The 13,237-nt window shown below is 43.4% G+C and overlaps 1 protein-coding gene across 2 annotated transcripts in view; it reads right to left on the reverse strand.

Annotated features, from left to right (window-relative positions):
- Positions 1 to 2,894: 2,894 nt before the first annotated feature.
- Positions 2,895 to 13,237, reverse strand: part of EEF2K (eukaryotic elongation factor 2 kinase) — a 39,720-nt gene continuing 29,377 nt past the window's right edge. Inside the window, exons 13-19 of one of the 2 annotated variants that reach the window (XM_081169505.1) lie at positions 12,642 to 12,719; positions 11,791 to 11,853; positions 9,043 to 9,177; positions 7,448 to 7,636; positions 5,160 to 5,284; positions 4,423 to 4,601; positions 2,895 to 3,362 (exon numbers count right to left, since the gene is read on the reverse strand). In XM_081169505.1, the coding sequence (XP_081025631.1) occupies positions 3,253 to 3,362; positions 4,423 to 4,601; positions 5,160 to 5,284; positions 7,448 to 7,636; positions 9,043 to 9,177; positions 11,791 to 11,853; positions 12,642 to 12,719 (879 nt within the window). In that variant the 3' untranslated portion in view covers positions 2,895 to 3,252. The remainder of the gene's footprint in view (positions 3,363 to 4,422; positions 4,602 to 5,159; positions 5,285 to 7,447; positions 7,637 to 9,042; positions 9,178 to 11,790; positions 11,854 to 12,641; positions 12,720 to 13,237) is intronic. The other variant, XM_081169506.1, reaches the window with a different exon arrangement.

Consider the following 13,237-nt stretch of genomic DNA (forward strand, 5'->3'; position numbering starts at 1 on the left):
TACTGCAGTGTGGTCTATAGGCCGAGGGAGCCAGCGTTCATCCACAGACAGCTTCTGGTTCATGTGGCCAGCATGACTAAGCCACTTCTGGCGAACCAGAGCAGCACACAGAAACACCGTTTACCTTCCCACCAGAGTGGTATCTATTTATCTACTTGCACTTTGATGTGCTTTCGAACTGCTAGGTGGGCAGGAGCTGGGACCGAACAACGGGAGCTCACCCCGTCACGGGGATTCAAACCACCAACCTTCTGATCGGCAAGCCCTAGGCTCTGTGGTTTAGACCGCAGTGCCACCCGCGTCTATGCTTACTGGGAAGTAAATCCCTCCAAGTTCAGTGGGGTTTACTTCCAAGAAAGCCCACATAAAATTGCAATCTTGGAGACATTAGGATCATTTTTGGTTGCTTCCAAACTTTTCTCTGAAATAGCCATCCCTTCTTCACTTACTTTTTCATGGGGAGTTCACTGTATTTACTGTTTTTGAGATATATATTACTAATAAAACCCTGTCCAAGTGTGCACAAGCAATGCATTTTAAGGACAAATGTGTATTTAACTGGAAGTTGTGCAGGCTCTGCCTGTTTTATTACATCCTGTTCAGCACAACTGATGGATTAGTAACGAACTGTACCCCATTGTTCCTCATTTAGCCAGATGTGTTCTGTGGAGGGTGGCAGTGGTAGCTAACATAGCAAAGTGATCTCATTGATATTAAAGTGCTATTATGCTATAAAATCACACACAAAATAGGAGAAAACTATTAATTGAAGCTCACTCCCAGAGAAGCTGATTAAAGGGGAAATTCATTACTAATTCCTGTTCACGGAATATGAAGCAGTAAGATGGGCTAAACCTGTGAAGAGCTTTTAATTAACACTTCAGAAGGCCTTTTGCTGAAAAGGGACTCACTTGTGAGTAAACATTAGGTGGCTCTTGACTATGGAGAAGGACATTGCTATACAATAATAGTGCTTATTAATTGCTATACAGTGGTACCTCGGGTTACATACGCTTCAGGTTACAGACTCCGCTAACCCAGAAATAGTACCTCAGGTTAAGAACTTTGCTTCAGGATGAGAACAGAAATCGTGCTCCGGCGGCGTGACAGAAGGAGGCCCCATTAGCTAAAGTGGTGCTTCAGGTTAAGAACAGTTTCAGGTTAAGAACGGTCCTCCGGCATTAACCAAGTACTTAACCCGAGGTACCACTGTACTGGATCTCCTTTTCACTTCCAGCTAATTGTAGAAAAGCAATTCCCCTGAAAGGGCTCTAATGAGGAACCATGTCCGTACACTTTCATTTCCATCAGGATATGCAAAAATAGCCCCTTATTTTCTACCATTGCATTCATTTATATCAGGAGTGGGGAATCCTGGAACTAGGGGCCAAATGTGACCATCTGGATTGCTTTGCCTGGTCCTCTGAATTCTCTCACCCCCCAGGATACACCCACCTCATGTTCTTCTCCACACCATTTAGTGCTTTTGCCTTGCTAGAATGTGTCCTTCAACTGTGATAATATGTGCCTTGCTTGCCTGGATGGAGAAATGTGTTTGGGGGTGTGTGTGTGTGTCTATGTATATAGCTGGATTTTGTGTGGCTGAAATGTAGTCTCCTGTACAACAGGTAAGTGCCACACCTGTTGCTACTCCCACTTTCACCTCTGACTCTGCCCAGCACTGCCATGCAGACACCCAAAGGTTGCCCATGAGGAAATGGAAGCCCTTGGTCTGAAAAGGTTTCCCACCCTTGATTTATATCTACTTTATTTTGGTGTCCTTGTCATCTGTGCTGGAAAGCCAATTGAGGAATATAAGGAGGCATCAGTTCTTTTCTGCACTGTATACCTCCAAGGATTATTAGGCGACACCTGCCATCAAAGTTTGTTTTTTTGGACAGCTTGACTTGAACAGTATCCCAGTTTTAATGTAAAGGCTGAGAGTCAAGAAAGCCATTGTGTTAAATTGCACTAAGGCATGAAACCCCAGGATTTCATTTTTACCAGGTCCCTTTCTCACAATAGATGAGTTATTACAATGAACAAAAACAGCAATCTGGCAACAACATGTCATGAGCAGAATTTTGTTTCTCCTTCCAGTTCTTCAGTGTCTTTCCATTGTTCATTAAGAACTTATTCAAACATACAGAAAGGCATATGGTACAGGTTCTCTCTCACAAGGCTGCATTACCTCAAAACAAAATGTGGAATATAATTTGCCTAATTGATCAAAACATCACATCAAAATCTCCTTACTCTTCAAAGTCATGAAAGGATTATGAACCAGGCTGAAAGCTTCTAGCTCAGTTTGCAGGGAGACTTACACAGCACTTTCAAATGTAAACACTGAGGTGGAACATTTCTGTAAGAGGACTGTTCCTCACAGACCTCTTGAATATTTGAATTGGCTCCTAAACCACAGAACAGGATGAGATTGGAGAGAATCACTTATCAGGGTTTTTCTTTTCAAAGAATTTTAAAAGCTTGAGAGGGGGGGGGGGACAAAATCAGCAGACTGCAGGAAATTGGGAAAGGTTTGCTCCCTGTGGCAAGGAGTCTACCACCATCCTGGCTCCATGATTAACAGGCAACAGTGGTTGTACGATGAAGAAAGTATCACCCTTGGATGTATTCCTAATTTACAGCTTCTTCCAAGTTCAAAGGTAGGAGGTTCCAGACTGCTTTCCTGCCCATCACCATAGAGTCAAGAACTGTGGGGATAGAAGGTCCACCTTCCCCAGTTCCTCACATCTATTATGTCCTAGACTGGAGGATCAAATCTTGAACCAATAACAAGCATGCATTTCTAACAAAAGAGACCCAAATGCAAAAATATCTGCATTTCCTAATAGAGGGAGGCAGAGACAGAAGAGGGAAGTAAAACATGAAGCAACTTTCTATTGTGCCTACCATAAAAGTGGATGTCTGCTTTATTTCTTCCAAATGAAGAGACAGGCTTCCCTGGTTGGACCATTTGTACAAAATTATCGACAGCAACTGATATTGCATCTCTGAATGTCAGTAACAGTACATTTCACCGCCCCTGCTTTGTATTTCTGTTCCAACAGAGTTAGAAAAATCGTCATATGAAAAACACAATTATCAGTTAACACCACATAAAAAAACCTTTTTTGAAATTTCCTCCCACCCCCCGTGCACCTTGCACAAAATAAGAGTCTTTTAAAAAAGCATCTATACTGATATGCACGCGCGCACACACACACACACACGGAAACAGCCTTGGTTCAAGTTTCATTCCTCCATCATGGCCCAGGCCTCTTCTGCTTTCTGGTAGTACTTGTTGGCCAATCTTCCCTTCATGGCTTGCATAGCAGCTTCCGCAGCTTCAGTAAACAGCTCACCTAAGAAAAATGGATGGAGGATCACATGAAGGATGTCTCCAGTTAAGAGATGGATGGATCTGTCAATTTAAGTCATCAATAATGTGTTTCCTGGAAGGAGCCTAGGTGGAGATCCCACTGTTATGGAGAAGCCATCGTTTGTTAACTATGCAAAACTGGTATGATAGGCTTTGGAAGGCTGCGCTTGTAGGCAAATTAACACCACATTGCTGAGTAGTCAGAGACAACTGTAGCTGAGATAAATTTTATGATGAGTGGTTTCTATTTCTTTCATTAATTCCTCAACAGAAGAACCTCCTGTTCACTTTTCTTTTCAGAGAGGTATGTTATCTCAAAACTCTAGATTTTCTTTATTTAGATATCACGTCCCAGAATTTCTCCAAGGTTTAAAGAAGGTTGTTGTTAACTTCACTGTTGCAATTGATGCTACACATTTGGCATTTATAAATGTACACTTTTCAAAGTGTGTAATGAGGATGTGTGGTTCACCTGTGTATTTTTTCTCAATGTGATCTTTGTTTTGTATGTTTATATCAGTTTGTTTGTTTTAATGTTCCTTCTGTACTATTATAAAATTATTATTTTTAAAGAAAACAGGATGAAGGATCACATGAAAGGCAGTTCCAAATAGGAATGCATGGATCTGTCAGTTACGGGTTGTCTCTGTTTTTCATTTTTTTCAATCCGAAGCTTTCTTCTCTCCGTTTCCACATCAGTTCATGATTTTAACAAAAATCCTCTTGAAATTGGAATGAATGCAAATGAATGCAAATTTCTCCTAATGTTCACATGCATGCAATTTTGCCTAACACACACATTTTTACAAAACAAATACGAAAGCATTTTTGTATATCATTTTCACTGACATGTGCATTTCCATGCAAACGCCTCCCCAGTATATGCAATTTTTGTACACATTCCCTCACTGGAGAATTGCAGTGCAGAATTCAGAGAAGTGTAAGTCTTGAACGATTGGATTCAAGGCAGCTTATAAAAATAAAGGCACGCACAGAGGAAACACAGAAAGTTAAAAAAGAAAAAAAGAAAGCCAGAACTGTACCTGATTTCTGTGGGTCCTTGTCTAGATGAAACCCTCCAGTCATCAACATCTCGGCTTCCCTTGCCAGGAGTAGATACCGGGGCTCATCCTGGGTCCCATCGTATTCCCCTCCTTCGTCGTAATCTGTCATGTTCAATGCCGAATTGTACCAATGTATGGCTTCCTTCCAGTCCCGGCATCTGAGTAATTAAACAACAAATCAATCATGGAAAACTCCAAGGATAATTGGGGGGGGGGTATACATTTGGAGCTGCTTAAAGATTTGATCTTGCATCCTGCTGAGTCTTGTTATTCGATCCGTCAAACTCTGCAACAGGGGTGGGCAATCTGGCCACAGGAAAGTGCCCTAATTTCATGCAGGCTTCGGCCTATTTCATGTGGGTTAAAACGGAGATGGCACAGAGAGAAAGGGAGGAATGTGGCAATAAGAGAGACGGAAAATAAGCGGTGGCCAAAAGGAGAAAAACGTGGCAGAATGAGAGTGAGAAAAGAAATGGCAGCATACATTTAAAGCACTATGGTACCACTTTAAACTGTCATGGCTTCCCCCAAAGAATGATGGGACCTGTAGTTTGTTAAGGGTGCTGAGAGTTGTTAGGAGACCACTATTCCCCTTAAAAGCTACAATTCCTAAAGTGATTTAAGAATCAACACACACACACACACACACACACACACACACACACACACACACACACCTACCTGCCACTTGTCAGAGACCCTTAACAAAATAGTACCTGTCAGGAGGAAGGTTCATGCCTGTATCGAATGCTCTAGCAACAAGAATCATGGAAGGACGGTCTCCTGCTTCTGATGCTCTGCGTAAATAATCAAACCCTTTGCTTCTATTTTCCTTGATGTCCTGTAAAAGCAAAAAGAGGATAACCAGCAATTATCATAGTTGTCATATCTGCTTGTAGAAAAAGCTGAACTAGGGTCAAGAGATTTTTGTATGGGATCTTAATCTACTGGAACATTGTGTAAGGTAAAGGGACGCCTGACCATAAGGTCTAGTCGTGGCCGACTCTGGGGTTGTGGCGCTCATCTCGCTTTACTGGCCAAGGGAGCCTGCGTACAGCTTCCGGGTCATGTGGCCAGCACGACTAAGCCACTTCTGGCGAACCAGAGCAGCGCACAGAAATGCCGTTTACCTTCCCGCTGGAGCGGTACCTATTTATCTACTTACGTGTTGACGTGCTTTTGAACTGCTAGGTTGGCAGGAGCAGGGACCGAGCAATGGGAGCTCACCCCGTTGCGGGGATTCGAACTGCCTACCTTTTGATCGGCAAGTCCTAGGCTCTGTGGTTTAACCCAAAGCGCCACCCGCATCCCTTGGAACTTTGTGTATTATCATCTTAATTAAAGATATAGAACGGATGGGTGGTGAAGGGACAGAGTGGGCAACTGCAGGACCTGTAAGGTCAGGAGCCCATAAAGTTTTCTCCACCCTGGAGTGGTAGGAACGTGCAGAAGGCTCAGGGAAAAGCTCAACCAGTTTCTTACTCCTAGCTCCTCCCCACAAGCCCTCTTCCCAGCTCAAGCCCCACCTCACCAAATGTCCTCTGTGTGTACCACAGATAAATAAGAGATTTGGGGAGGGGGGTCTGTCTTACTGTACTGCAGCTGGCTATCAGGTTGCCAGGAAGAGATGCTGCATTTGTGGAATGCTGAATGTGACAGCTAACGTGAGGAAAGATGTTGGCATCGTTCCCTTTCAAGGGGACAGGGAGCCTTCCGCACACAATGCAGAGCAAACTGCCTCCTGGGCAGCAAATCAGGGCTCAACAACAATATTTGTAAGATACATGGGCAGTGCCTCTGCCAGGGTCAGACTCTAGAGCAACGTCCAGAGCCCAGCTCAACAGAATGAGCACAAGGGTCCCCTCAACAATATTTTGAAATAAATGCAGTAGGATACATTAGCATCTAAAGAGCCCCTCCCCTCTTTAGATCCTCTAAAATTACCACAGACGGTCATTTACCCTCGCTAGATTCAACGTGCCGTCATCTGCCTTATTACAGGGCAGATTCGAGGGTAAACCATATGTGGAACGAGTCTGTCCCTGCGGCTTGATGGAGGTAGAAACTGTCTCTCATGTCTTTTTACGCTGCTGTTTCTATGGGGATATACCCTTGGTATAGTGCTGCCCCGCAAGACGAATGCCTCGCAAGACAAAAAACTCGCTAGACGAAAGAGTTTTCCGTTTTTTTAGTCGTTCTGCAAGACGAATTTCCCTATGGGCTTGCTTCGCAAGACGAAACGTCTTGCGAGTTTGTTTCCTTTTTCTTAAAGCCGCTAAGCCGTTAATAGCCGCTAAGCCGCTAATAGCCGTGCTTCGCAAGACGAAAAAACCGCAAGACAAAGAGACTCGCGGAATGTATTAATTTCGTCTTGCGAGGAACCACTGTATTTATCACTCGTGTTATACAAAAATCTCTAAATGGGTCTGAACTTCAATTCTAAAATTCCTGGTAGAGGACAAGGATCTAGAGATCATGCTAAGGGTGGCCAAAATATGTGCAATTGCTATAAAACTTAGGGAACAAGCTGTGCTATCATCATGATTAAGGTTTTAAATGATAATTTTAGGTTATATTTTAGTGATCAAGATTTAATATATATTTTTAACTGTCACTAGATCTGAATTGTCTCTGTTATACCCAGTTGCAATTCAATGTATTCCTGTTGTGTTTTATGATTTTCCTGATATTGTCAGTGAGGCAGAACTGGTCTGCGACCGTAATAATAAAATTCATTCATTCACTCAAATGTACCACAGTACGTGTGTTGGTCTCATTAACACTTCACATTTTAAAGTGTACAGACAAATGTGATTCACAAGAGTCAGAAGCGTCCCCAAAGGTGATCTGCTTCAATCCCCTGCTACAAAAATCCGCTGCTACAATAGCCAACATCCCTGACTTGTTTCTGTGTTCAAACACGAATCCAGAGGTGCGGGAATGGTCATGCAGGAGCCCCGTTTCCTCTCCAGGTTTTGGCAACTTTAAGCACTGCCTTGCTTACCTCTAGTGTGACCTCAGAGAGAATGTGATGGGGCAGCTGGGAGTACATGAGCCCTAAGCCAACAATGGCTTCCAGCTCTCCACAGTCAGCTGCATGCTCCAGGTGAAAAATGGCCGATTCCTCATCCCACTCCTGGTCTTTCTCACAGAAACGGCCCGCTTCGTGATAACGAACCATGGCCAAGTGCACCTGTGAGACAGAGAGACATCAAGAGAACGGAAGAAATCAGAAAGGAAGATGGCCCAATGAAGAATAGCCCGATGGCCTGTTCAGTTCTGCAAAACATTTTCAAGGAATCATTTTATGATTATGTACGTTATGTCTGCTCTTACATGGAACTGATAGTGGTCTCCCATCTAGGGGGCTGAGCACATCCACACCATGTTTAGTGTTAGCAATGCCGCCACACCAGAAGCACCTAGAACGAACACTGGGCATTGTTCCGTGAAACCCTGAAGCAATTTCTTAACCTTAAAAGCCAGCAAGGGAAATTCCTGGAAGTGGATTCACAGGACTATCTTAGTACTGCCTGGGATAATGTTTCCCCCCTCCCTCCTATTCAAGCTGGAGAAAAGAGTGATGTGTGGAGCGGGCTCCAAATGCATGCTCTATCTCACCTAACGCCACCATGTATTTAGCTTGTCTCAGAGGAACACCCATGCTAACCAGAGGAAGGAACAGCACATTTTGAATGCTTTCAAAGTCACTTCTGCACTGTAACTGAGGCTGTACGGACAGACACGGCTTCATGGTGCCCTGCACAGATCCTCTTGCGGGTCCCCTTGAATGCAGTCCTCAAAAGGCTGTAATATGGATAAACAGCTGCCCATGGGTGCCGGGTGCCAATACTAAGCCTCCTCAAAAATACCGCATTTTTCGCTCTATAAGACGCACCAGACCACAAGACGCACCTAGTTTTTGGAGGAGGAAAACAAGAAAAAATATTCTGAATCTCAGAAGCCAGAACAGCAAGAGGGATCACTGCACAGTGAAAGCAGCAATCCCTCTTGCTGTTCTGGCTTCTGGGATAGCTGCGCAGCCTGCATTCGCTCCATAAGACGCGCACACATTTTCCCTTACTTTTTAGGAGGGAAAAAGTGAGTCTTATAGAGCAAAGAATACGGTACTATGAAGCACTCCCCAGGGGAAAAATAAATCTCCTAGCCATTTGCTGCCCCTGAGGAAATATCAGCAGCTCATCCCTGAAATTAAGGCCAAAATAAACTTTTTTTTGTTTTGCTTTACAAATCTTTAGTCTCACTGAGCAGTTTGGAAGACTGCGGCTCTAAGAGGGAGGTGTTTAACTCCTTTCTCTGATGCCCTTTCTCTAATCTAAATTGTCCTATCCCTGGCAACGCTGACAACTCCATAGTCACCCAGTAAGTTTAAATGCATTGTCAATGGAAAATTAAGTATTAGTTGATGCACAGACTACAAGTTTATTCCTTTTTCTGGCCCTAGAACCAGGCTGGTCCTCTTTACTTAAGGAGACAAGCAATTTATGTGAAAACCCTCGTTCTTTCTGCAGAGTGAGCCATCGGGCTCAGGTGATACTTGGTGCCTGCCGGATGCAAGAGACTGTGTGGTGATCAAACCTTCCCAAGGATGGACTTCCCAATTTTCTTCTCAAGCTCCAAGGCATTGAGTCTCTGCACTTCCACCGCCACACAGGAGGGTCTGTGAATGTGAACTCTGGAAGCGTTGTAGAGATTCCATTTCTCCACACTGACCTAGAACAGGGCGAATGCATCGTGACTTGAGTTTGAAACGTAAAAAGAAAAAGAAGGAAGAAAAAGAAAAGGAAAAAGAGAGAGAGCGGGCTGCCTTGTCTAAACAAACAGTGCCAACGGATATATCCCTCTTGTGCCATGAGTTTGGATCAGCAAATCTTTATAGTTGGGCTTTTTCAAAACAGAAATGTGAACAGCAGCAAAGGGGTGAAAACAACATCAACACCCAACTCTCTGCCCACAACCAGAATTTCAGGCTACTTTGGAGAACAGGCAGGTCACACCCACAAACTCCTGGTTTAATGCTGCACTACACAATCAGAGGCCTGGAAAGTGTCCTGAGAAGCTTTCGCCACCAGTACCCTAGGCAACTTTGTGGTCTTTCTTCTTTCTGAATTCATAACCCACACTTGCATAAAAGCGTTGCAAGGTTATGTACAAGGATAGTATCAACAAAAGAGCCATTAAGAATCTTTTTTTAAAATAAAATAAAATAAATAATTATCTCTATTTTTATTGTTGTTGTTTGGATTTGTCTACTGCCCTCCATCCATAGATTTCAGGGCGGTTCAACAGCATTAAAAATATACTGATTGGTTGAAAGAAAAAATGTTGTAAATGCCTGTCTGCGCACAAAAAAGTTTCCAAAAGATGTCTAAAGGATGGGAGGGATGGTTCCTGCCAAGCTTCACTAGCAGGGAGTTCAAGAATGCAGGGTTTGCCTCATTAAAGGCTCGGTCCCTAGTGAAAACCGACTAAAACACAGGTGGCTCAGGAATAAAAAAGGTAAAGGGACCCCTGACCATTAGGTCCAGTCGTGACTGACTCTGGGGTTGTGGCGCTCATATCGCTTTATTGGCCAAGGGAGCCAGTGTACAGCTTCTGGGTCATGTGGCCAGCATGACTAAGCCGCTTCTGGTGAACCAGAGCAGCACACGGAAATGCCGTTTACCTTCCCGCTGGAGCAGTACCTATTTATCTACTTGCACTGGTGTGCTTTCGAACTACTAGGTTGGCAGGAGCAGGGACCGAGCAACGGGAGCTCACCCCGTCACGGGGATTCGAACCGCCGACCTTCTGATTGGCAAGTCCTAGGCTCTGTGGTTTAACCCACAGTGCCACCCACGTCCTGGGTCAGGAATAGTGAGAAATAAATAATAATAATTGGAATAAATAATAGCCTTAAAACCACAGCAGCCTGAAAGGCAAGGAACCATTTCCAGGAAGAGATCCCAAGCGTCATCTAGACCAATACCCTGCAATGCAGGAAATGCATTATGTAGAAATTTGAGAGGACACACCAAGGCACATGCTTAAGCCCTCTGATCAGCCTTCCCCAAACGTTCCCACCCTCTGGATGTTTTGGAATACAACCGCCACCATTGAAGGCCATGCTGCCTAGGGCTGGTGGAAATTGCAGTCAAAAGCACCTGAAGGGAACCAGGTTGAGGAAAGCAGAAACAGGACAGTAACAATTGAAACAATCTCTCTTGAAATGCTACAGATAAGTAGGCACAGGCAGGCTAGATAACAGCATGCTGTTCTCTTCAAGTCTCAGACTGCGGCTTGGCAATAACATGGTAATTTCAATGTGTCCATCTGTCCCCATCAGTACAGATGCCTGGAAACTTCCGCCAATGAATTGCAAATGCCTATTTTCAGCCATTTTAAGTTGTTCACAATTCTTCTGGCAGTTAAAAACAAACGAATCTGTATTTTAATTAAGACTTCTCTTTTGCTAGCATCCTCTAGCTGCTTCGTACAGCTAGAAACAATACCTTTGTTTCAGAGAGATTTGCAGCTAACAAGAACTCTTCAGCTAGGCTTGCTATACGTCAGGAAAATTCCTGACACGTCCTTGTTAGGGGGTGTATAAATGATGTCATGGGAGAATTTCGCCAAATCAGCAAAATGTCAGGGAAAACCCAGAAGTATGGCAACGTGATGGAAAAAAGCAGCAGAAACAGTTCCAGACTCTTAAAATCACTATTTTGGGGGGAGGTTCCCCCCCAAAAGCTAAAAACTTTGCGGGTGTCAGGAAATGTACTTTTTGAAATATGGCAACCCTAGGCTTCAGCTAGCTTATCTTTCTTCTAGTTTAGAATGAGCTGGTAGGTTGTTTTAAAAATTGCTGTTGAAAATCATGAGTAAGTATGAATGAATGAATGAATGAACGCATCAAAAGAAGTTTCATTTGAATTAACAATAATAATAGAAGGAAATATGGAATAAAAAGAGCAGCAGTAATGAGAGATTTTTGAGTACTCCAAGATCTGGAGCCTTTTGTAGAGAAACATTCAAATAGTGTGGACAGAGCAGCAACAGCAGAACAGAATGAAAACAAAACCAAACAGAGGGGGAAAAGTTAAAGCAAATAACAGCATGTAACTGAAATATTCATGCAGAATCACCAGTTTGCTCTGAAGACTGGTTTTAGTGGTCACAGAGGATTTATTTACAACAGCATTTCTCTAATTAGGGAGGAAAAGAAATTAAAAAGTCAGGGTGAAATATTACTCCAAGAAAAGCTAAGTGCATTAATATGCATATGATATTTAAGGACCAAACCACAGCAATCAGCTATTGCCTGAAGACATTTTACGTTGTACTTACCCGTGCAGAGCTGCCCAAACTGTCTTCGTCAGGTTCATGTCTCCGGTTGCAATTGGAATGCCCCTACATTGATGTTAAAAGAAAAGAAAGGTGCAGAATATGACTCACATTTTGCTAGGAACCTTTGCAGCGTTAGGAAACAATCCCCTTTCCCAAGATTTTGGAGTGATGCATTCATTTCAATATGAGTAAAGTTAAATATTTCAAATATGGAAGCAGAAAATGAGTAAAAATGATGTTAAGTTCTTATCAGTGCTTTTTTTCAGGGGTTACTCAAGGGTATGAAGTACTGGCACCTCTTTTATGTTGTTAAAAAGTGGGGCACTTACTGTAACAACTTCATGGTACTGACCTATTTTTCTAGGGGGGAAAGCACTGGTTCTTATAACGATAGCTGGAAGAGACATGAAGTGTGTCCCTTCCTACCTCACCTGGGGTGACTAGCAGTTGCCCATAGGTGAGCAGAGAAGTCTGCCCCCTCCTTTTTGCCACACTCCTCCTGTCCTCTTTCCTCTGATGTTAAGGTCAGGAAAAAGAGAGGTGGATAGAGGAGACAGGCACCTGTCACAACATGGCGTTTCTTTCATGTAGGCTGCAATCACACTATGCATTTAAACACACTTGACTTCCCACAAAGAATCCTGGGAACTTCAGTTTACCTTTTCCAGACCTACAAGTCACGGTGCCCTTACATTACAGCTTGATACCCTCCCAGTTGCCTGCTGTGAGCTTCTGCTCACAATTCAAATTCATAGAATGAAAAACAAGCAGCAAATTATATATGGGTTATATAATACAAAAATGAGGGGGCAAGGGGAAGGCTTATTCACTCTGGAGGGAAAAGGCGTTACTTTTTCTCGGTGATCCATGTCTTCTTGTTCACTCCTCTTTTCGCTGGGGTATCCACTGTCACCTCCATTTTCAGAGTCCTACGGAGAAAAAACAGGATACAATGCCAGTACTTTCTCTGAACTCTCAATGTGCAAAGGCAGTACAAATACCCCTGCTTTATAAATTCAGCTACAGTGGTACCTCAGGTTACATACGCTTCAGGTTACATACACTTCAGGTTACAGACTCCGCTAACCCAGAAATAGTACCTTGGGTTAAGAACATTGCTTCAGGATGAGAACAGAAATCGTCCTCCGGCGGCGCGGCAGCAGCAGGAGGCCCCATTAGCTAAGTGGTGCTTCAGGTTAAGAACAGTTTCAGGTTAAGTATGGACCTCCGGAACGAATAAAGTACTTAACCCAAGGTACCACTGTATTTCCTTCCAGGACAGTCACATAGCAGCTTTGTACCTTGTTTTCTCAACACAACAAACTAGACATGAAAAGATTATTCCTAACTAGCTCACGGAACTAGTGGCACAATGATGGAAAATCAAGATTACTGGGAAAGTGTGTGTTTGTGTAGAAGCAGCAGCAGGTAATAAAGATCCTGCTTG

The sequence above is a fragment of the Podarcis bocagei genome (genome assembly GCF_964188305.1).
Source record: "Podarcis bocagei genome assembly, chromosome: 14".
Taxonomy (NCBI): domain Eukaryota; kingdom Metazoa; phylum Chordata; class Lepidosauria; order Squamata; family Lacertidae; genus Podarcis; species Podarcis bocagei.